The sequence below is a fragment of the Vidua macroura genome, chromosome 4 (assembly GCF_024509145.1).
Source record: "Vidua macroura isolate BioBank_ID:100142 chromosome 4, ASM2450914v1, whole genome shotgun sequence".
NCBI classification, from domain to species: Eukaryota; Metazoa; Chordata; class Aves; order Passeriformes; family Viduidae; genus Vidua; species Vidua macroura.
Genome location: NC_071574.1, coordinates 65,823,295 through 65,848,862, shown reverse-complemented (window position 1 = coordinate 65,848,862; position 25,568 = coordinate 65,823,295). Strand labels below are relative to the sequence as shown.

Below are 25,568 nucleotides of genomic sequence, written 5' to 3'. Positions count from 1 at the left end.
CACACAATGCAGTGACAGGCACTTCCCAAAGCACCCCAGTAGCTGAGGAAGTCAATTGTTCAAACTACTTTAAATTTGGTCAATCAGCCTTTGGTGTTCTTCCAATAAGTTGTTAATAAATAAATTCTCAGCTCCATCACCTCCCTGGATTGAGCTGTGTGTCCTGGGAGGAGTTTTGGTCACTTGTTCTAGGAGACTGCTCCCATCATTATTTCAAAGACTGAGCTTAAGCCTGTTTAAATTCACTGTAGGAGTAATTCCAGTTTCTCTTTCCAAATCCAGAAGCTTCCTACCCCTTCCCTTCGATACCAAGGTAAGAAATTTGGATGAGGCAGAGCTGGGATGCAGGGCAGGGTGGATGGCCCCTGGTGGAAAAAAAGCAACCTTAAAAAGGGCCTGATTTTGAGTTAGTGCCAGCTCCATAACCAGCCAGTCACTGGGAATGTGAGACTCAGCCTTCATCTCTTCCTGCCTAATATGGAGCAGATGTCTTCTGTTAATGAACCATTTGCTAATTAGTAACCACTTCATTTTCCTTCCATCAGTTTTCTTCTCTAGTTCAGACACAGAGAGGGCAGGCTGTGTAAATAAGGCAGTTCCCATAGAAATGTATTGCACGTAGAGCAATTCAAAGGCACTGAGGTAGGAAGTGAGCAGGACAGTTCCTCTTAAAAGATGGGACACTTGACAGGGATGTGGGACACGTCATTCACCCCTTTGCATGTCTTTTGACTCACCAAGTTGCTTTAGCCTCTGTATTTTGAACTCAAATCCTTGCTCATGCCTTGTCTGTCCACATCATAAATGCCAAAGAAGGGGCATGTCTCCAATTTCAGAGTTTAGCAGAAACAAAGTGTGATATTTTCTACCACCAGTGAGGGTAATAGGGCAAAGCTTTACAGCAGTGACTTTACAGCCCTGTGACTCTGGATATAGGTGGTAAAATTCAGGTTCCAGAGATGAAAAATTATTCACAGTAAATGTCCTTTTTTTCTGGTGAGGGTTGCAGTGCGTCTGGGACAACCCTCAAAATGATAGGCTGCAGGCCCTGATCTCTTCTGGCACAGGATCCTCATCTCTTTGTTCCCAAGATGCTTGAGTGGGAGTGGAGAGCACCCAGCAGCTGGGACACACCATCCAGGACCCCTGAACTTGGGACCTCTGAATTCCAGTCCAAAATGTTGCATCCCAGTTCAATCAAGAGAGATTATTCTCCTCTGGGCTCTGCATTAAGAACACAATGATGCTTATTAATTATTTATAGGAAAGGGATGACATTTAAATTCTGTCTGGGTCCCAGCCATCACATTGCATCTTTCTAATAGTTTCCCAATAGAAACAGATTCCTGTTCTGGCTGCCTTACTCTCCTTTCCCCTTTCCCCTTGATACTAAGGGGTCTTAAAAGCTTAAAAAGCTATAGCCATGCTAATTTTGTAATACACTGGAACTCTCCTTTTGCATCATCCTCAGGGGGACTTATTTTAATGTGGTTCTTGGAAATAATTTCTCCCCTCATAAAACCCCCCAAACTGTAAACCTTCCAACAAACTCCTTACATTAAGGCACTTTAAAGTTTTATTTCAGTAATCATCATAATAAACAACTGTAGTCTTTATAAAGCTTTTCATCCCCAAGGATCCCAGAGTGCTTCAAGCCACTGCACATCAACCACTGGCAGGGATGAATCCACTGCCCTGTGAAAAGGTGGCTGTTCCCAGGGCTCCAGCCAGCCGTGCCGTGCTGTGAGAGAGAAGCATCTCTGCAGCTCAGCTGCTGCAGAAGTCCTGTTTGGATGCTCAAACCTTGCCAAAGCAGGAATGGTACATGTCCTCCAATTCTGCAGCATGAAATGGAACCAGAGTCCAATAGCTGGTCACCAGGAAACAAGCTATTAATTGTGGGATGTAATAAGTAGCAGCTGACAGTATTGACCACCCCGTGACAGGAGAGAGAAAATGGACACAAGTTGCAATGTAGGAAGTTACAATTAAATATTATTTTTTTTTAAGTCTCTATAAAGGTGGTTAAATGAGTTGTCCAGAGGGCTTGTGGCATCTTCATCCTGGAGGTGAGTCTTTGAATTCAGCTGAAGCCTTGAGCAACCTGGTCTTGCTGGAGCCTGCTTTGTGCAGGGCACTGGATGAGAGGGGTCCCCTGGCCTCATCCCAAATTCTGTAGTGTAGCCTGGCGCAATAACTTAAAGCATGAGTGGTGTTGGTTTAAATTAACACATCAACTGCTGAGTTGCAGCAGCTGTCACAGCTGTGAGCTACAGGCTCAGCAACCTCCAGCCAGCACCAGAAACTGCAATGCCTCAAGTTGTACTAGTGAGAGTCTGTGGAAACCCCACTGTTCTGGCAATTTCATTGAAAATTAAGATGATTGCTCTTGTCTCATCCCAGCAGTGGTTGAGGAGAATGGAGCAGTGGGCCCCATGCAGCAAACATTTCCAAATGTGGGTGTTCCCTGCCTCCGGTCCTGTATTTTCCAGATTAAAGCCATTCAGTGCTGTTCACTCTTCCTCACAGCAACCAACCACTTGTGATCCTCTTTAATCCAGACCTGCTCCAGTTCACTGGGTCTGGGGGTGAGGAGCAATGCCCAAACCTGGCTTCAACACACTTTACTTGAGACCTCATCAACACCCAGTGTAGCCACCCCCCTTATCTCATATCCAGCTTTCCCAGGATATGGCCCCAAAAGCTCTTTTAGGGCAGGCAAACAGCATCACACGGTCCCACTTGGATTAGGGTCTCCCACAGCTTCCAGATGTTTCCCCATCACACTGCAGCCTCACCAGCTGCTGCCTCTAGGAATTTGTGTACTGGGTCATACCTTCTTGCTCACATCTTGCTGATGGCAGGTTTGTGGTTAACTCCTGAACAGTAGCATTTCCTCCCCAGGGAGATGTGCACCCCATGCAAGGAATGACAACTAGACCTCAGGTGGAAGACAGCAAGGCAGGGAGACTCCACCACTGCCTGGGGAGTTGCTTCAATAGTTAACTTCCAGCTAAGCACTTTTCAGCTCGCTCTGATACCCAGGAGGTTACAGCATGATGTAAAGACTTGGTAGCCCAACAGCAGCTATAGGCAAAATCATTGCATAAACTGAGTCTTCCGGGGCTGGGAGCCAGGGAGTGTGGAACTCAATATGGAAGATATCACTGTATTTTTTGTTGATATCATTATGTTTTATATTGTTTCATTACAGTCTGAAAATACTTTTTAACCCACTGCTCTCACTGTGATCTGCAATTACCCAATTACCTTGTGATTCTCATCCCAAGAAATCTTCTCTAGGATCCAGGCTTGTATTGGACTTAGTTCAAGGGTTTAGTAATTTTTTTTATAACCTTTAGGTATCACTGGGAAGCAAACAACCCAACAGTCCCTATGACTGTGAGCCCTTTTCAGCAAACTGCTGCTCTGAACTGTTGAGGCAGCATTTAAATCTCTTCTGTAGGACAGCTAAACCTGAGGCAAACAGTGTTAAGTCTCTATAGATCAAACAAAAACCCTGGAACCCATTGACTTTGGACAAAGATCTGGCAAGTTCCAGCTCTTCTGCACAGCATTTTCTAAACTGAAGTTACCAGCTCTGTTAAATAAACTGAAAAATCTCATTATAGTACACATCTAGAAAACAAGTAGGACAGAAAACAAAAGTGGGGAATGAATTGAAGAACAAATCTTTTTTTAAAGCTTCACTCCATGTAGCGTAAATAGGGAACAGGTCATTTGTAACTTGTAAGATCAGTATGTACAAAAATCACATAAACTTTTAAACTTAAAGCATTTCATGGTGATAGGAATGTCATTGCTGTTATCATCATAGCAACTGAACACACACTACTGCTTAACAGAAACGGGGAGTGAAAAAAGAAATTTCCCACCAGAAAGAAATGAAAAGAAAGTTAATACAGGACTTCCAAAAAATAGTTTTTGGACTTCAGCCAGAAAGCTTTTTGCTTGGACCTGGTTAAGTCTTCCTAAGGGAAGCATTATTTTTTGATGCAGAGGCTCAAGTCTCTATTTTTAGAGCACATCATAGTCGATGAGTTTAGCACTTTCACATTTGAACCAACAGTTTATTAATATTTTTTTTCAGGCCTTCTGTAACACCACATGGTAGTTTATTCACTTAATAATAATTTTGTAAATTGTCATGCCTGTCATTAAATGGGGTTTACCCCAAATAACCTCTTGGATTTGGCAAGTAAGATTCAGTTATCCCACATTGTGCATTAACTGTGTGACCTCCTTGTTTCCTTTCAACCCTTCTTGTTCAGTGGAGTGTTCAGCACTGTGATCACAGCAATCCTTGTGTGGGAGGGGAGGGAGAGCTGTGTGGAGAGGAGCTCAGCAGGCTGGAGAACTGGCTAATGGGAACATCATGAAATGCCACAAAGGTGAATGCAAAGCCCCTCAGATGGGAGGAATGACCCCATGCCCCAGTACATGATGGTCATTGAGCAGCCAGGCAGAATCTCTGCAGAAAAGGTCCTGGTGGAGATGGCCATGAGCTGGCAGTGAGCTCTGGCAGCAAGGAAGGCCAACAGGTCCTTTCCCTCTGCTCAGCACTGCTAAGGCACACCTTGAGTGTTGGGTCCAGTCCTAGGCTCCTCAGCAGCAGACAGAGGGGAGCACACCAGGGCGGAGGCAGCAGAGGCCACCAGGATGGCCAGGGGCTGGAGCACAGAGCACATGGAGAGAGGCTGAGCCACATGGGTCTGCCAGCCTGGAGAGGGGAAGGATTCAGGGGGACAGCCTGAATAAGGGAAGGGAAGGCTTCAGTGGGATCCTGCTGCAATCTGCAATGAGAAGTTGTGGAGAAGATGGAGCCAAATTCTTCCTTGAGTTGCACAGAAATAGGACAAGAGGCAGCAGACATAAGGTGCAAAGTAGTACACACTCACTGGGTTTTAGGAAAAAATCATCTCCCTGTAGGTGGTCAGACACAGGGTCCAGGAATCTGTGTCATTGTCATCCCCAGAGACAAGCAAAACATGACTGGACAAGGCAGGGGAAACCTGATCTAAATTTGGTCCTGCTCTGAGCAGAAAGTTCAATGACCCCGGGGATCTCTTCCATCCTGAATTATTCTGATTCTCTGATTCACACCTCTTCACCAAACGATGGGTTTTTAAAACATATCCAAGCCACTTGAAACATCACATCCAAGCCCCTGAATCACATCTGTATAACCTACTCTAACCTGACCTATCATTTGATCCTAAAAGTGCCTCATAGCAAAGAAAATAGTGTGAACTTTCAGTTTTTGCTAACTAAGTGTTTAGAGCACTGAGTATTTAATTTGTTAAGAAAAGAGCTGAATCTGCCTTTGCACAGGAGTGCTCACCAGCACCGCTGCTTTTACAGCAATGGGAAGGTGCTGGGCTCTGTGGGGAGGTGCAAATCCAGATTAACACTTTAATCCATCACAAATGGGATGGATATCTTCCTGGAGGTTTAGATGTCACCTCTCAACGTGGAGTCACATCAACTGCTCTGCAGTCAGGGTAGACAAAGCCCCACCAGGTACAACTGAGCACTTTGCTCTCAGGACCAAAGAGTTAATAAGCAAATGCTACGCACTACCAGTACAGAGGGAAGGGCTCTGGGGAGGGCAGGACACAGGTCACTGATGACAGAGTCAGGAAAGTTTTGGAAGAGCTGAGCAGCTCTGGAGTTACCCACAGTAATGCAGCCCATAGCAGCCCCACAAAGAAAACATTGTCAGGAGCTTTTCCACCAGCCACATGAAGCCAATATAGAAATATTGAATAGAAACCAGTGTTAGACAAATTCACTAGAGACAGCTTGGCTTTTTGTTATTTGATTTTCCAAGGGTGGGGAGTTAATTTATTTTTCTATTTTTAAAGACTTTTTCCCCTCCACAAGAAAACCTCCACAAACCACAGAGTGATAGCAATAGCAATACACGAGCACAAGAGCTCCCCAATGGTTTGTGGTGGATTCCCTTTCGCTGTCAGATTTTAAACTGAGATTGGAGAATTTAGAACTGTGTTTTAAAGAGGGATTAATTCTGGAAAGTCCAGTGCCTGATTATACCAGGTCATTTGACCAGATAGCAAATATTTATTCTAGTTCACAAGAAAAGGTTAGCTTGTTGACAGAGAGATGAAACGTGGGAAGAGGGAGTGTGAGGGCACCAAGCACTGAGGCAGAAACAGCCACACATCCCCTTGAGAAAACAGAATCCTCAGGGGGAGGAATGAAAGATTTGAGAAACAAGACCCGGTATTTACAGCCCAGAGAGCAAATCATGGGCTGGGCTGCATCAGAAGTGGCGTGGCCAGCAGAACAAGGGAGGTAGTTCTGCCCCTCTACTCTGCTCTCATGAGCCCCCACCTGCAGTGTCCAGCTCCAGGGTCCTCGCCACAGGAAAGACATGGACCTGTTGGAGTGGGTCCACAGGAGGCCACAGAGATGCTCTGAGGGCTGGAGCACCTTAGCTGTGGAGACAGACTAGAGAGCTGGGGGTGTTCAGCCTGGAAAAGAGAAGGCTCTCAGATAAATGACTCTGATTCCGTGATACCAGGAGCATGGTGAAGCACTGGAATGGGTTAACCAGGATGCCCCATCCCTGGAAGCGTTCAGGGCCAGGCTGGATGAGGCAAACTGATGCAGTGACATCCTGCCCATGCTGGGGAGGTTGGAACGAGGTGATCTTCAAGGTCCCTTCCAACAAAACCATCCTGAGAGTGTGTGAAGCAGAGCCCGTGAGTGTCGGACAGGCTTCTGGGGACGAAGGAGATGCGGGATCCGGGCGGGATGCGACGGACGGGATCAGACGGGCGGGGTGCGGGCGGGATGAGACGGCACCATGGTAAGGATCCGGGTGGGATCAGACGGGATGCGGGCGGGATCCGGGTGGGATCAGACGGGATCAGGGCAAGGACCCGGGTGGGATCAGGCGGGATCCGGGATCAGACGGGATCCGGGTGGGATCAGACGGGATCAGACGGGACCCGGGTGGGATCAGACGGGATCAGACGGGATCCGGGTGGGATCAGGCGGGACCCGGGTGGGATCAGACGGGATCAGGCGGGATCCGGGTAGGATCAGGCGGGATCGGGGATCCGGGCGGGACGCGCGGGGCGCTCCCGGCGGGCGGCGGGCGCCACCCAGCGGCGCGGCGCGGCACGGCGGGCGCGGCGGTGCCGATGCGCTCGGAATCCCGGCGGGGATGCTGCTCCCGGGGCTGGACATGCGAATTTATTCTCCCTCTGCTCTCCTGAAAAACGCAGGGCTCGTGTCTGCTTCACCCGCCACCGTGGCATCACGTATTCAAAGTTGGAATGAGGCTCCCAAGCCTTTTCCCCGCTTTGTCAAGCGTCCAGGTTCCAGCAACAGCTTCAGAACGTGTGGTGGTACACATATAAGTACATTTATGATTTTCTTTTTCTCTATATCCTATATTTCTACTATATTTCTCTTGATTGAGTGTGTGTTTATATCCACAAAATTAAAACAAATTAATATTATACCCTCCCACTCATTCCAAGGCAAATTACACAGAACATTGAGCAACAAAAATGCTGCTATCAGCTCTCCCTGCCTCTTTCCATTCACTGTTACAAATCTTCCTTGAGCCTGGCTAGATGAGCTATTTTCCACATCAGATTTCTCTTGAGCACAAAGCTATGAATTACGCACCAAAAGGCACGAAAAAGGTGCAAATAAGGGTTTTATCTCAGTGCTTTCTGCCCTGTTATTTACTTGAAAAGGGCTTTTGAGTTGACACCAGTCAATTCTTGAATTTGAAAGTCCAAAACTTAGATAGCCAAAAGGGTCTCATTTTTAGAGTACTTCTTCTGGGAAGAAGATCCCAAGTGGCTTAGGTAAAATCCAACTTAAATCACACTGAGTCACTTAGAGATGACAGTGTTAGTTTAATCACAGAATTTGATGGTTGCTAAAAATAGTCTAAAAATAGTCATGTGTATGGCTTCCTCTCAGTGTCCCTCAATCTTGAAGACTCATCCTAGGAACGTATTTTCCACTGAAGTGTTGTGGCTTACACAGCTCCTGATGATAAGAGCATGCAGGATTCGAAGGGAAGGATAAAAGCATCCTGCTCTGAGGAGCAGAGACTGCACAGGGCCCACAGAGGAGCTGGAGTAGTTATGACTGAGGAAGGTGAGAGCAGAGCTTGACGAAGGCTGCTGATTACTGGAGTTTGCACAGACCAAGCACTGAACACCACCCAGTGTTCATTGGAATCATTAACATTTCAACTCCACTTCCACCAGGGCAAAGCCAGGTTCTGAGGAACTGATGTGCAACAGGGACTCCATATATCTTTTCTAATTGGTCCTGCATATTAAGTAAAGAATAGAGAAAAGGGAAAGGTTGGGCGATGGGAAGGATGGAGAAGAAATACCTGCTGATTTGCTCACTACTTTGGGATTACATCTGTGGAAGAAAACACTTTTACAAGTCTAGAGTAGGCTGCTAAGACCCTCAGGTTTTCTGCACAACAGGTTGTTACTTCCCATCTTTAGTAAGACTATTGAGACTTCTCTCTCTCTCTTTTTTTTTTCTTTTTTTTTTTGTAATTATTTTTTTGTTGCTCATCTCCCAGTTGCCCTTCAGCTCCCTGCTGAAGCTCTCCTTGCAACAGAGTCTGAAAATCTTGCTTAATCAAGGACCTGAAAAGGCAGTTAGAAAACACTATGAAAAAGCTTGGATGGCTTTTGGGCTGGAGCTAAGACAAAAGGAGGGATGGAGAATCCAACATGCACGGGAGAGCTGACATCTCAAATTGCTTGGCTGCAGCATTCCCTGAGACATAAATCAGGCTGTTCATGAAGGGGCTGCTCTGCCAATATACATAGAGAGAAATACTAGACGGAAAGCAGCAAATCTGCATTAGATCCATCTCTAGCATAGCAGAAATCCTTTACACCAGTTAGATGAGAGAAATTGATGTTTGCAAACCACAGAAGGTTTGGCAAGGGTAAAATTGTATATGCTAATGAGCCCCCAAAGAATTTTGACCTGTGAAGGATATTTAACTACTGAGAAAGATTTATATCCAATAATGCACAAAAGTGGAAGTGAACACAGGGTATGGGGAACTAGAAACATACTACAAACATCCTCCTGCTCACATCAGCATTGAGAAATAATTCAAGAAAATACCAAATATATAATCAGTGAGAAAAGTGAGAATGCTTAGCCAGAGAAACTCCTTGGTATAATCTGTCACTGTCTGTATTTGGTATTTAAAATCCTTATTGCTACAGAATGCTGTACTAGGTCCTTGCACAGTCTGCTCTGGAGAGCTTGTTGTCTGCCGAGTCACTTTCAAGGAGGTTTTACGTTACAGTGGCACAAGAGTCAAGTGATGTATTATTGATAGACTGGGCATTAACTGAACACAGATTTCTCAAGCCTCAGGTCGATGAAACAACCACAAAGCCATCAATCTCTCACCACCACTATGCAGATGTGTTCACCCTCTAAATGACATTTCACCAAAATAGTTTGCAATAAAACTTCCATATTAATCCTTTTCAGACAGTGATGTCATGAAGTCAGAGGTTTTCCCAACCAGTTTCCCTGGTGTTGCCTGCCTGCAACACCAGCCTGGTGCAAAAGAAGATTCCATCCAGTGAAGTCACAGCAATATGTTCATTATCTGCCATTAGAGCAGGCAGTTGCCATTCCCTCTGTGCATATTTGCAGACAATGCACAAATCCATGTCTGCAATTGCATTGAGTCTGGCTGAGCTGGCCCTCACAGTGCTATGCTTTGCCCTGCGAGCTGGAAAGGTGTTGATAACACACCCATGTTTTGGCTGCTGCTGAGCAGGGTTGGCACAGCACCAGGGCTGTCTCAACATTCCTCCCCATCGTTGGGCTGGGAGTGGGCAAGGTCCTGGGAGGCTACAGAAATTCCCAAAGAAAATACCATTATTCTAGACCATACAATGTCAGCTCAGCTATAAAGCCAAGGAAAAGAGGAGGGAGGAAGGACATTTGTTATTTACAATGTTTACCTCCCAGAGCAACCTCCAGACCTGCTGAAGCCTTGCTTTCCAGGAAGTGGCTGAACATCACTTGATAATGGGGAGTAGAGAATAAATCTTTTTTTTTTTCCTCTTTGCTTGTGCATGCACAAACTTTTGCTGTTGCCTTAGTAAACTGCCTTATCTCAATCTACAAGCAGTCCTCATTTTCCCTTTAGATTTTAACAATTACACACAATTGTTGTAAGCATGTCAGAAATATTAATTAAAGAGTATAAACACCAATATATCTCAGCAAAGAGAACAATGGATCCAGAAGTCAGCCTCTTTCTTGGGAGTTCAGTAAATATGATCAAGGACACTTGACAATGTCCACATTTAATTCTCAAACTCAAACCCCAATTCCTCTGCTAGTCAGTTTGACCACTGCTGCACACCACATCTATTCACCCTAATTAAAGGGTCATTTAAGGAAATTCTTAAAGCAAAAGCTTAAAAGGAACAAGTTCTGCCACTTTTAAAGCTTTTTATTTGGCATTTGGCTTTAAGCAGAAGGAAAAATTTGCAACATAACCTTGCTTATTATTATTTTAAAAGCATGTCAAGGCAGAAGTTGTCTTCAGCCACCTGTTGAAGCACTTGACACTAGAGAGCAGATTCAGCATTTGCATGTTCCCAGATCCTGTTTTAAAGCAGACAGGAGATTACTTTCATGGACGCAGCTCATCAGCATCCAGCCCTGTGCCTGGCATCTCATCTGAAGAGCAATAAATTAACACTAAATAATCAAAAACAACAGAAAAATAATGGAGAGATTAGGTTCCAAAATGATAGTTTTATTGTAACTAAACAAAGGACACAAGCTCAAATTAACATAAAAATTTTATACTGAGTTATGGCAAACACAGGACCAGTATGCTCAGAGCACAGACAAATGATTTTCAACTTAAATTTATAACACAGGCTGAAATTCATCAACTGAAAAGCAAAATTTGGAATACATACGAAGAACAGAATATGGGATTATTCTTTTAATTAAGTATACCCAATTATTTGATATTAACATTTTAAAAGTATTTAAATACATGCTGAAGTAGTTAAAGTTAAAATTATTAGCAAGGTATGCAGATATAAAGTTACAAGAAATATTTTGGAGTTGTATAAAAGATGTAACTTTTTCCCCCAGGACAAAGCCTACGTTAGTGTAAGGTACTATCCTGGCAAGAGATAGTCACTACCTGCATGCAGTCCTGCTGCCAAACTCCAACTGAACCAGCTTTCTGGCACTTCACCTGCAGGCAGATTGACTCTCACAGTATGTAGTCAGTGATGAAAATCTCTGTGAAAACCATCTTTTGGGCTAAGATGAAAAAGAAACAAGTTTTTCAATAAAACAGCTCCTATAACAAGCTTGTTTTGAAGGGGGAAAAGAAATCACATCCTACTCTACTTCTCTTTCCTGTTGCTAAATTGATTTTTAAAAAAGCTTTTTGCATGTTTTACATTTTCCCCCTGAATAGTTTATAGTCAAAATTTATTTGAATCTGTAACAATGACATCAATGCTCTTACCAATCACCTAAGTCTGAGCTCAGAGGCTTTGCCTGTGTAAGTCACAAAGTCATCGAAATCTCGCATATCCTTTAAATTATTTAAAGAAATATTTACATCTCCTGATTAAACATTCACTCAGGAATAAGTTCTGACCAGTTAATGTACACTTTACACTCATCCTTCTCTGAATGTACTGCAGCTTCTGGTTTTTTGGTCAACACCAAAGGCAACCAAGCACATTAGCTGGAGCTATTCCACTCTGCTGCAGTTGCCTGTATCACCAGTAGAGAGCTGCTTGGGAGGTTCAAAGTTGGGTAAAAGTGGATCACCAAGGGCTTCCTAATCTTTTAAAGCTTGCAGAACAAGTGTTGTTCAAGTCCAGCTGTCATGGGTTTGCCTGCTTTCAACAGAAGGTATTCCCCATGAAAGTCCTTTCTGTGGTTGTTGTGCAGTCCTGTCACTGCTTTAGGTCACAGCAAAAAGCTGGCATTTCTGACGGGCATGTAAAAGAATTTTATGTAATCTCTAAAGATGCCACAATATGCCATATTTCATACAAATCCAAATGTATCCCAATTACTTTAATCAGAATATTCTTCATAAAACAAACAAACAAAAAACCCAGCTATTTTTGGCTCCCTTCTTATTTAGTCCACAGAAAATTTAAGTGAACAGTAAACACAGAACAGCAGCAAAATGTTTTAAACTCCCAAATACTGCAATCAGTCAATTTACTTTCAGGACAGTTAAAGTTCTGTAAAACTTTAACCAATAAATATTTGAAAACAGCTTTTTCTGCTACTTCCCTGGTTTAAATCTGCATGCATTCAAGTGAATACAATTCTTAGGTTTTTGATATTCCATGAAAGGTAGCAGGCAGTTTTAGAGTATCTTTACCACGTTTCAGGAATGTCAAGTAATATTCTTACACATTGTTTTAAAATTGAAAATATGCCACTGTAAAAATTGAGCGTACTTCAAAGCCCATAAATTCTAGCTGTAAATTATAAAATGGAAAATTAGTTTCTAGATTGTATTCTTGTGAAATCAGTTTTATTCTTGAATTTTCATCTAACACAAGCGTTGGCCTAAAAAGAAAAGCACATAGTGAAGTTGGATCTTCAAAAATCTACAAAGTGACTTCCTTGCTGAAATCTCCAAGGTAATCTTGATTTATGAGGAAGAGAACAGCCCCCTTGTATTGGGATACATGAACCATAAAGATTGTACTGATTTGAAATTTCAGCTTCACCACAGCAATTTCACACTTCAGATACAATTACAGTAATTCTCAGGAGGATCTTGCTGTAAGCAGCTTTCTTTGCAAACTGTACAGAATATGAACTCAATAGTTGAACTAGACACTGACTTTTTCTAGAACTGTACATCTCACTGTACATATTGCTTTGGAAACAACTAAATACAATGGTCCATATCATGCAAGCCATGAGACTGTCAAAACTTTTGTTCCACTAACTTCAAATAAGTTTGTACAAATAATTTAGCCAATCTAGATAAATACTGCACATGGAATTATGCTGAAATATGCTTGGGAGTTGGTATTTTCTACAAAATTATGCTACTATTACTAAAAGCATTAAGTACTAACTGCCCACCTCAATATCATCATGTACAGTGCCATTGTCAGATGTGCTCTCTATAATGTACACAAAATCAAGAATGGTTGTACATTTTATAATACTGGGTGCAAAATAAAAAAGAATAAAAACCCCAAACCACAACCCTGCTGGTTCAAGCCACACTACATGTATTTCCTAATAGATTTCAAGAAAAGTGTAACATTTAGGCTACCATGAATTATGGAACATCCCAGAGTTAGAATTTTAGTTTTAAAACTTTAAAATTTACTGCTAAGAAGAAATATTAATGAGAAAACCTTGACCTACTGCCAGTATGTAGTTACACATTTAAAGACAGTGACTATAAACCAATAATGTCATCAAAGCACTGGCAATATCAGAAATTACTTTTTGACTGCACAGTAAGCAAACCCATGAGATGAACATATTTATGTACTCTGACTATACTTGGTTAATGACTTTATACCTGAGATGAAAATTGAGAGGTCAGAGAACTAGTTGTGGTGTAAATAATTATGAGATGAAAATCAAGCACACAAAGATAGCTACATTTTTTAAAATATATGCAAAAAGATCACAACTGACATTTTCCCCTTTTGATTATTTTCATCCTGCTATTCAAACACTTTAACTCACTTTCCCATGTGACAGATTGTGTTCTGAAACTATTTTAAAGGCTCCTGTGATTCCAATGCTTTAATAATTCATGGAGTTTTGAGTAGAAGCAACATATTCTACTCTCTAGTCCTATGAAATTTAAGGCACCAATAAGTAGCAAACTTCATGCTGAGTTTCCATTCTAGGGAAAAATAAATCTGATTTTTCCCTTCAACAGAAAATAATAATAACCATGAATTCATAAAAGTCATCAGAATGCCACATTCTCTGTCAGTGAGGCAACAGCTTAGTGATATTTAGCTTAAAACCCCTAAATCTACAGAGCTACTACTGAAGCCACAGAATTTTCATTAGCAGATTAGAAAATGTGTAATATTGTGATGGAACAGAAAGATTGTATTAAATTTTGAAAAAGCTAAAAAGTAGAAGCAGAGCAAGGTTGGGCCCTATGTAATGATGGAAGAAAATAAATGGGAAACATTTCTCCATGATAGATACACTTAATTTATACAGCAAACTTCCAAGTTTAATGGATCACTGTACCACAACAATGAGTGCAAATACATGTTTTTGTGGGCAGGAGCACTGCTACAGAAGCCTATTCTGTTTTCATCAGTATGGAATGACACTAAATCACTTTGACGAACGGAAATTTCATTCCATATCTCAGAAAACTTATCTACGATTTATTACCAGCATCAGTTCAAAACACTTCCCATAATCACAAAGCTCAAGTAATATGTAGCCGTTAGACACAGAAAGATATACAAGATTTTGGTTACAACTGCGATTAGCTTCAGATTCTGAAGCTTAATTCTTTGCTTCTGCAGCTTCCTTATCATGCTTTTCCTTTGCTTTCTCTTTTTCCTCCAGTTTTTCTTCTTTTTGAAGCAGTGACATAATCTCAGCAACCTGGCTGGTGCCAATATCAATATCTTCTTTGTCAATCAATTCTACAACCTACATGAACATAAAATGAAATTGAGAGTGCATTTAGGTTTTTACATGATAGAGGTGTTTTCCTATAATAAATTTTGTTAAGACAACAAAAGTATTCCGTTCTCGTGTTCAAGAAAAACAGCATTTTTTTCTTATATGGAAGACAAATTCAAACCACAACCACTACCTCAAACACACCCAGAGTACTAAAAAAACCTAAAATGTAAACTAAAAGACTTAGAACTTTTGACCTTTGTGTGTGCAGCACACAAAGACATTTTAAAGCATTAGTAAAACAGACCCATTTATTTTATCTGTTTCAATGGAAAGCTGAGATTCAGTACCTGTTGAAAAAGTATTTAAGAAAGTAATTTATATGCTTAATTTTATTTTATTTAAGAAGACCTACTGTACCACTCAGGCACAAATTTAGAAAAACTTAAAAGTAGAGGGGGTGGGCTTTTCAAAAAGCAAATGAAAAAAAAATAGTCTAGTAAATGATTCCAAATTCCTTTAAATAGCTTTTTTTACACATGTATTCTTGGCATATCTCCTCAAGTTCCTAAACTTATTGTGCAATATATGCAGAATTTACAAGTACATTTTATCTGTGTTGCTAAATGTGCCCCTTAACTTACCTTAACAACATTATCTATATCAACTTGGCCATCCTTGTTTTCATCTAGTGCCTCTGCAATTTTTGTTAGCTTCTCCTCTGGAATCTTCTGAATTTGTTTCATTGCATTAATTAGCTCAGCAATGCTGATGAGGTTCTTCCTGAAGAGAAAGCACAAACTCTACATGATAAGCAGTTACTCCAAAGGAATAAGGTTGACAAAAGGCAGTACTGGAAGCTACTACACTGCAGGATGCTCGTAGAATTATTAATTATTTATTTATAATCCTGAACAGAATGGAAAAAACCCAAAAAGGAGTTACTGATCAGAAAGCAGATTTTTATCTTACCATCAAATCTCATGTTTTCAGTTTCCACATGTTATACTGAACAAATACAAGAACCCAGAAGGCTTTGAAATAAAGTTTTCTGTGCCTCCCAGACTGTGTATCTAATGCCCTTTGTCCCTTCACTCTCCATTTACCAAAGATATAGTGCCATGTTTCTGGCATCCTTTTACATATAGAGGCTGGCTGACAGAAAATCATTGAGTCCCAGAAAAACAAAAGCTGAGAACTAATCACTTGAGCAATTGAGCTGTTTTGTTAAATCAGCTTCACTTGCTCCTGACAAGGACCAGACTCTGGGGAAGGAAGGACTAGCAGGTTTCAGATATTACTCTCTGCTCACTGATCTCATGACGTTCAAGTTGTCTGCTGCAACCTAAAGCCCTTCCTTGCCTATGTATTTTGCTAGTGTAAAGAAACATCTTCCAGCACAGATCCAGCTGAAATGCAGGACACAGTGAAGCCAATAAATACTAAACAGAAGGGCTTTATCATTTAGTCCCAGCTCTTCTGGGCACAGACAGACTTTTATGCAACAAGCATTTCTCATGCTGCTGCTAAATGTCCTGGGCATGGCTTGATAATGACTGCACCATCCTGAAGGTTGAAAGACAAACCTTTGACAACTAAGCAATATTTAAACTAGTAACTTTCAATCATCCACAATCACCTACAAAATTATCCAGAAAACCATCCATTACAAAGTATAATTACATTCAGTACAAGCAGATTTTGCATTGTATTGTTAGTTTACAAATTCAGATGGTTTTGATCAACAACTTCTCTGCAGCACCATTCATATGGCTGCCTTATTGCACAAAATCTGCAACAAATGACCGTTTGCCCTCGGGACTGGAAAACACAGAGCTCAGAAGCAACAAAAGCAGAATCCCTATTTCTGTTTAGTTATGCTCTTTGGGAGCTGGCATACTCTCTTAATGAATCACACAAAATGGTGCAAGCATAAGCCAGATTAATACAGCATTCATGATCACAAGCTATGAGAGCTTGTGTCACAGTTTCCAGGTATTTTAGTGTGTGCAACAAGCAGTCTATGACCATTTAACACAGGATTGCCTGAAAGACTCTCCAATGATATTAAGACCTGGGTAAGTGTTGATAAATTAATTTTGTAATGAAACTATCAGGAAAGATCTTTAATTGAAAATCTCTGTGGTAAAAAATTGAAATGAAGTAAATCTCTTGGACAGGGAGTGTGTAAAATGATCTCCTCACTTCCATTAGCCACATTTTCTCACTTGTCTCAAGACACTATAGACCCTTGCATTTTTTTTTCCTCACTAACATCTTTGTTACTATATAACAACAAATATGGACATGCTCACACTGTTGTGCACCTTTTTAGTCAATGGCACAGGGCAAAATTACTGTGTGAGGAACATGATTAAGGGGATTATTTCACCTGTAATCCTGTTAGTGCCAGAGACATGGGCGAGATGGTAAGATTCTAATCAACACTTAGACTTTAAGAACACCCTTGGGATCTGGAGAATTATACATCCTTTTTTTCCTTCATCAGCTAAACCATATTTAGCCTTAGAAGAGAGAGAATCTGCAGAACAATTTTGTTAATTTTATTTTTTTTAAATCAACTATCTCAATTCTAAACAAGTTATTCACCAATTCTTTTCTAACCACACATCAGATAAAAGCAAGAGTGAAGGTGAACAGCCAGAGACACATCCAGTGCTCCCAGGTGACTTACCCAGCAGGAGTATCCTCACCATCCAGCTTTGCATCTGCTGTCTTTTGACTGGTTTCTAATTCTACAATAATTTTGTCTATCTGACCAATCATTCGGTTCACTCTCTTCGTCAGTCGCTTGCTTGCCTTTGACTCTTCCACTGCCTCTTCCTCACCAGTTTTAGAAAGCTCCTTTATCTCTTGCAAATCCTAGAAGAAATGGTCAAGAGAGAGAAAAGCTTTTGCTGGTGTGAATTTGCAACAACAGACACTACTGACTTCAACCAGCACTTCAAGACAGGAGCCATTTGTAGACGAAATACAAGTGTAGAGACATACAAAGCCAGATGGAATTAGAATTAGAAATTTTAACACTGACTTTTTCATGCATCCCTTAAATGTTATTTTCCACACCTTTCATAAGACTGGATAAGGTTAATTTTACTTATATTGGAAATTTCTGTAATACTGACACCTACACTTGCTAAGAAAGACCTGCAGCATGCAGCAGTCAGTCAGCTCCTGTTACCCCAATCCCCTGGGAACAAGAGCAGGAGCAGGAATCTCATCTGCTGGGAACTACTCTAGTGATAACAATTAGGCTTTGAACATGTTACACAAATGAGGCTCTGCATTGTCACATACAAAGTTCATTCACTCAGCTTCCAACTTCAGACTAACAGACAACCAAGAAATATAATCTTTAAACTTGTGGATCACTTCTGCTAAAACTAAACATGAACAGAAAAAGAACTTCCATGCCCCATTCTTCACCTCATTATACTCCTGGATATCATCCTTCAATTCCTCAAGCTCCTCCTTTTCCTTTGTTAGTGATTTTTTCTGTTCCTGTAGCTTGGTGCAAGCATCACTCAGCACATCAATCTCCTCCTTGGTGATTTCCTCACCCTGCAACAGAAAACATAGATAAATTAGTGAAAGGCACATTTGTGATCTTCCTGCAAGATTTTCAGTCTTCTAGCAGAAAAAAACCTCAAGATTCTTTTTACATGTTTGTAATCTCTACTATCACATAGTGATTTTGAGGCTAATACAAAGATTTTAAATGGCAAGGCAGGTAACTTCCTATGGTACTGTTTTTTGAAGTGCACCAGTAGTAAGTTCAGCTAATGTGATTGAAATGTGAGTTTTTGAAATTCCATACCCAATCATTTCATTTAAGCATGTTTAACTTCATTATTGGGCTAAGCAATTAAAACAACTGAGAAACAATTCACTATGTATGGGAAAAGATAAATTACACCCCAAAAAAAAGTAAAGTTTGGAAAGTTGAGCTGTAGAAAAGTTACCTTCAATAAACTTTGTGAGAATGAGGATGAACATCCATAGGTTGTCAAGTATACCTGTCTCTTGAAAAGCTGAGAATAAAATATGCACAGGCCCATTCCATCTACAGATGATGCAAATGCCCCCCAAAACAGGTATATTAATTTCAATAATGCAGATAGATAAAGGAGATGCTCTGAGATGTTTTGTTCCAACTTCAGCTTCTGCTTTGGTGAATTTTCAATGCACTAAGTGGTTGCTTTTAATTGACAGAATGTGGTGAGAGGGTTAAAAATGAAGGGCAGACAAGCAATTTATCATGGTTCTCACATGAATGCTCTGAATCTTTACATTCAAAAGTATGAAAATGTGTGGTTTACCTTAATGCCTTCCAGCACTGGTGCTGTATCTATCAGTGCCTCTGAGTGCACTGCTGCACCTGCCCGTGCCAGTTCTGGTTCAGTATCCATCACCACCTGGCTTTTTTTAGCTTGCAGAGCAGTTGCTTCAAGATCTGCTGCTGGTTCTGCTGCTTTCTAAATTTAAAACACCTCATTAGGTTGCATTTAAAAAACCAAAACATTAGATATATTAGCATCAGTAAAGAATGACTTGTCAAAATAGAAAGAGTTGCCAAAGTAGAAACACACATTTTTATGAGAAGAGGTTAAAAAACTGCAACATATTAAGTGGATTCACATTAACATACCCACTTGTATTTAAAGAAATACTTCTGTGAGCTCCTGAGGCTTAATTCACTAATGAAGAAGGTCAGCAGCTTTTATAGTCAAATATTATACCGCAACATTATCAGGTTAATGACAAATAGAAAGAGCCAAAGATAAGCACATTTAAAATGTGGGGTGCAGAAAATTAAACAAAAAAACAAACAAACAAAAACCCAAACAAACAAACAAAAAAAAAAAAAAAAAAAAAAACACAAAACACAAAAAACCCACAAAAAAACCACAAACAAAACCACCACCTTTACTACAGAAAAAGAAGCCTTCTCTTACTGCTTTAATTAAGAAGGAAGAGAAATCAAAGATAACTAAGACTGAGCCAACATTTTATCGTAAACTTTTCTGTTGCAGGCAGTTTAAACATTCTCTCACATCTTCCATACATGGATTTAAAGTCCAGTTTCTTGCAGACAATACCCAGGGCAGAGGTAATAACTCATAACATGCTAGTTTTCACATCACTTGACATTTACTCTTCAGTAGTTGTGAGCAGAACTTACCATGGCTGCAATTTCAAGGGTTTCTTTGGCCTTCTCTGCAGCTTCAGACATTTTCTTTTCTTCATTTTCTTTTCTGATGGCTTCCTCTTCCTGAAGTGTTGCCTCCAGCCGCACTTTGTTATCTATTTTTTCACCTTCAACTTCTGCCACTTTCACTTGAGCCTCTTTGGCCTAAAAATAACAAAAGCAGTATAATGGAAGTGTGTATAATGTAAGTTTAGATATCCTGATTGACATTGGTAGTAAAGGTATGCTAATTAATAAAGTCAAAGCTCCCAAATATTACCCTATTTTTGCATTTCTCAAAAAAAGATGACCCTCTTTCTTGAGAAAGTTTTCAGTTTTGGTGGAAACATGAACTTTTCACCCTGATATCATAAATGTTCTTCATTCTCTTTCTCTCAAGACTACCAACAATCTACTCTGATAATTTCTCTGTCTGCATAACATCATGTATTTTTAAGTATTAATGTCTTTCTGTGGCCCAAAGCATTCACTGGTTTTTTTTGTATGTGAAAGGCGCATTCTAAATCTTCTTACGCTCTTACTGTCTGTTGTCAAGTAATCCAATAGTGCCCTGTATTTGCTTTATCCTCATATCTCTCCACATACAACACAACTTCTGTGTGTTTGAAGGTCACTCAAATAAACCAATCTATGATCTAGTTTTTCAAGGAAAAGCAAGGAACTGAGAAGAACATCTACTTGTCTGGATGGATTTCAGTCATGACACTGAAAGTTAGTTACACACTATGTCCATCAATACTTACAGCACTGTCTGGTAGTGTCTGAAGGGTTGTTTTGAGCTGATCAGCTGGAGAAAGGGTATCTGGAAGATACATGGCTCTGGATAAAATAAGCAACGAAGTAGGAATTTCCTGGTTCAGGTGCAGATCTAACCACTGTAAGTTCAATACAAAAAAACGAGTCTTTAATTTCAGGATGTTTTATGCTTTTTTACAAATAAAATCAAGCAAAAGCAAATACAATTTTTTTTTACCACTACTTATCAGTCAATATCCTAACACAGGAACTACAGACTATAACCAGCTAAGAATTACAGCCATTGCAATGAAATATAGGAAGATGTATTTTGTTTGAAGAAGTATTTCAAGAAATATTGAATGACTATTTGAACAAGTGGCTTGCTTCCCATGCATCTTAAAATCACAGAACCCATTTGGGTTGGGTTAAATATCGTCCATCTAGTTCCAACTCCCTGCCATGGGCAGGGACACCTTCTACTGAACTGTTATTCAGAGCTCCATTTCAACCTGGCCTTCAACATCTCCAGGGATGGGGAGTCCACATCTCTGGGCAACCTGTGCCAGTGTCTCACCACCCTCACAGAAAATAATTTCTTCCTAATAGCTGATCTAAACCTGCCCTCCTTCAGCTTAGGGCCATTCCCCCCCGTCCTATCACTACATGTCCTTGTGAAAAGTCCCTCTCCAGCTTTCCTGTAAGCCCCCTTTAGGTACTCAAAGTGCTATAAGATGTCCCTGGCGCTCTCTCTTCTCCAGGCTGAACAACCCCAACTCTCTCAGTCCATCTTCACAACAGAGGTGCCCTGTTACCAACTTAGTGGCCTCCTCTAGACATGTTCCAACAGACCTTCCTCTAAACCAGGCAACACCAAGAGACAACTGATCTACTAGGTGAAAACTTGTTTTGAGCAAGATAATAACTGACAAGACAAACTTTCAAAATTGCAAACATATTTTGAATACATTAAATTTAAAGTATCTATCTGCATCATCAAAACATCATGGTCAAAAGGCAGCAACCCACAGCTACTACATACTTACAAAGTACATGTGACAAAAGCTTATTAAGAAGAAAGACTGTTTTAACCAAGCCTTTAATGAGAACAGAATCAAAATGACTTCTCAGATTCAGGACAAAAAACAGAGCATCAGAGCTAACAATTGGAATTAGGGCTGTGTATTCAGTCTTGCAAAACCTTACCTGTTTAAGCTGTTCCTTGAGACGCTCCTCTGTCACGCCAAGAGCTCTCATCCCTCGGGCACGACAAGCTGCCTGCAGTTCTTTAACAGTCAGGGTATCAACTCCCTCTTCAGCAATCATCTACACAATGGAAAGGAAATCTGACCGTGTTAGAGCTCAAAACAGAGGCACCACCAGCACTGCACAGCCACGTGTTAAAACAGCCACTAGAGGCTGCTGCACTAACACAAAACAGCCTCAGCTGCTCCCACAGCTCCAGCATGGCCAGCCAACCCCTAAGCTGATACTTCTATCAGCTCCCTTACAAATTATAGTTTCATAGAAATGGTTTTCTTTGTGACATAATTATTTTCATTACAATTAATGGTAGATTAAAAAAAGATCAGTTTTTCTTAACAAATAAGGATGTGTTTGATTTTAAGCTCTTCAAGCTTTTTGTTCAAAGTTCTCAAAATCAAAACAATTAAAACAAAAAAGGAAAATGCCTAGAAAAACAAACATACATATATCCACACACACTCATTACTGTTATGTGTCAAAATTATTACCCAGTACCTATTCAGAATGACTCACCTTGTCATCTGCTTTTATGCTCCTCAATCTCATTGTCAGCTGGAAGCGGAGAAAGTTATTTGTCCCAATTGATTGAAGTTCCAGCAATTTACAAAGTGCCACCAGCTGAGGCCTGGTCAGATTGTCCAGCGTCAACTCATCTTCAAACAGTTTAGAGAACCTTAAGATCTCCTCATTACTGGGTCTTTCACCAGTTTCCCTGATCTGTGAGAAAAAAACAAACACACACAAAGCTTTTCAAAGCAAATGTTATGGTTGGGCATTATTTTGAATAAAAACATTCTCTTCGTTTGTCAAGCTCTTTGCAACAGTTTTGGGATAAGAAATAGCACATAAGGAAGGAATGAAAGAAGTTTTTAAATAAAGAAACAACTTACTTACTTACTTGGGCAAAAGAATTGATAGTGCTGACAGTTTCCAACAACACTGCATAATGTACTTAAGATAGAACTATCAAAACAAAAATTTCATGCACCTATACACTAAGGAGCAGGTCTAGCTGAATTGCACTGCCATGAGATACCTCAAGAAATATATATATATACACCTTTGAGTTAATAAATAGTTGCTACAGGAGTCACACTGGCAGATATTTGTTCTGGTACCATATTTACTAAACACAGAAACACATAAGATAAAGATGGGAAGATAAAGCAAGAAGTTCACCCAATGGCAAAAATTTTGTAATACTGGTGTCTCCATGAAACACAAATTAGGACACTTAACTACCTACTTCTCTCCACCACCACATTTATTACAATACTCTTGCTTTCAATTCCTAGATGTTCTGCAACAGCTCAGTGCAAATGTTTTTGTACTTGAACCTATTCCAAAGTATAAAGCTCTGTCTGGGAAAGGACTCTGCATCTTTGTGATGGCAGGTTCTGTGTAACTGCTTGTACAAATGTAAAATTAAGCTCTTCAGTGATGTGTTACCAATGACTTCCCAATCATTAAATCCAATTATTGGAAGCTGAAATAACAGTTCAAAGAAGTAGGAGAAAAATTCCCTAGTCTCATCAGGTCACAGTAAAGCATTATCACCTGTATAGATGTTGATTTTTTCTATTTTAACTATGCCACCAAAAGCTTATTAGTACCATCAATGCATCAAAAATCTACAGAGCTTATAATGATGTACTCCCAGTCTTAACATCTTCAGCCTAATCATAGATATAAAAAAAAACTTTTCCCAATACCTCTACTTTTTTAAACTCCTGTAAAGAAAACATAAAACTAGGTGACATCAAGTACAGTTTGAAAACCTAACATTACCTGTACTGTCTGACTTACCATGCCTACCTGTTTTACCAGCAAATTCAAATATTTTAGTGAACAGCTACTGAGTACAGGAAAAGGTAAAAATCAGGAGACAAGATGACCTTGAGCCCATTAACCTCCAGGATACTTTTGTAGCAGAGAAACCATCTTGAAGAAAGAAAGGTCAAAGGCCTTGTTGTTCCACTTCACCAGTGCCTTCACCACAGGAGCCAAAAACAGCTCTTCAAAAACACAGGAAGTATTTTCTCCCTTGTTTAAAGATTAATTTTGACAGAGCCAAGCATGTGTTTCTTGAAAGTACAAACTGAAGCTTTCTAGTACATCACTAGTTACAAAGCAACAGAGACAAATTCTGGAATTATGCAGTAGACATATTAAGCCTGCAATCAATGGTTCTTGCAGCATCAAATACTTCACCACAAAAGCTGCTGTTAAAGAATAGCAAAAAGGTGAGAAACATTGAAGCAGCCTCTTCCTCTGACATTTATTATCTGGTACAGCGAAATTAGATCAATGAAGTTTGTCTCTGTGGCACAAATGAGAAATATAAAGCTGTAAAAAGCACACCCACACATATGAAATGCAGAGCTTGAAACTTCTTTTTTAGTCATCAGAGAAACTTGGGACTTCCTCCAGCAAATGTGGAGTGAAACATCGTTCATTTCCATGAAAATTAACGGCCAAATGTAAATTCTCAGTAGTAGCTCTTCCAGAAGAAAATTAAATGTTCCGAACATGAAGCATGAGTGGGCAACTTCCCAGAGCCTGCAGGGCAGTGCCTCAGCCACTAACTGCTATAACTAACCACTTTCAATGTTCTGCAGATTCAGAAGAACAGAAACAGATGACTGCAGAGAGGCTTCAAAGTACAAGGACTTTGCAAGAAGTTACTGACTGGCAAAATTTGCCACTATGATTATGTGAGGTGATCTACGTGGCACTATCAACATAATCTTATCACCCCACACTTTATTCTTAGCCCTGACATGCAGGAAAATCTTAAGCTATTTGACAGGGCTGGTAAAGTTCATGTCTGAAACCCCTGGGGTTATGTGCCTTTTTCTGTGCAAACACACAAAGGAGGAGACCACTGCCTTTCTTTCGACAAAGCACTTGGTGATGCTCTTGGCTCCACCTTTTATCCAACAGCCCCACAGTTAAGAGAAATCAGAGATAAGTACTGTGCTAAGAAGACTTAAGAATGCAATTTTCATCTCTCCAAGGAATACCTTACTCTCATCTACAGTTTGGTGAAAGGAAATGCTGTGAAACCTAAAGGCCATTAATGTAGGAGGCAGATGTCTGATAATTAAAGTCTCTCTGTCAGCAACTGAACTTAAATAGAAAAATTTTGCACAGCAACTACATTCTAGCTAAACCTCAGATTATATCACATTCTAGTCAGTACAGTAACTGTGCACTTAAAAACTGTTTTACAAGCAGAATTAAATTTGACTAAAAGAATTTACTTCTCCCCCCATTAAGTTTCAATCAGTTAATTAGGAAAGAAGTCCTCTCCCAGTTTTCATACCCCATGTTGAAAAAAAAGAGGTTAAAACCCATATGAGTAATCACTGAGCACACCATGTTTCATGTCAGAGTTAACTTATTAACAAATAACTGAACAAGAAACAAATGAGCAGAAATATAGTGCTTCTAGAATTAGAGAGCAAAAGCACCAGCTAGAACACCAAAGTTAGTAATAGGAAAACTTCATCACACTGACAAAAAACAAATTTGTCCTAAAAAAATACTACATTCTGTTTCTTCAAGTTCAAAAAAAAAAAAAACCAAAAGGTATGTGATGATTACCATAGACCAAAAAAAAAACTGAAGT

General features: G+C 40.3%; 1 protein-coding gene across 2 annotated transcripts in view; it reads right to left on the bottom strand.

Annotated features, from left to right (window-relative positions):
• Window positions 1–10,816: 10,816 nt before the first annotated feature.
• The window catches only part of LETM1 (leucine zipper and EF-hand containing transmembrane protein 1), a 28,427-nt gene continuing 13,675 nt past the window's right edge, over window positions 10,817–25,568 (bottom strand). For both annotated transcript variants that reach the window (XM_053975517.1, XM_053975518.1), the window contains exons 6-14: window positions 22,451–22,654; window positions 21,878–21,997; window positions 20,680–20,811; window positions 19,910–20,080; window positions 19,047–19,202; window positions 18,154–18,288; window positions 17,402–17,589; window positions 15,351–15,489; window positions 10,817–14,733 (exon numbers count right to left, since the gene is read on the bottom strand). In XM_053975517.1, coding sequence (XP_053831492.1) covers window positions 14,584–14,733; window positions 15,351–15,489; window positions 17,402–17,589; window positions 18,154–18,288; window positions 19,047–19,202; window positions 19,910–20,080; window positions 20,680–20,811; window positions 21,878–21,997; window positions 22,451–22,654 — 1,395 coding nt within the window. In that variant the 3' untranslated portion in view covers window positions 10,817–14,583. The remainder of the gene's footprint in view (window positions 14,734–15,350; window positions 15,490–17,401; window positions 17,590–18,153; window positions 18,289–19,046; window positions 19,203–19,909; window positions 20,081–20,679; window positions 20,812–21,877; window positions 21,998–22,450; window positions 22,655–25,568) is intronic.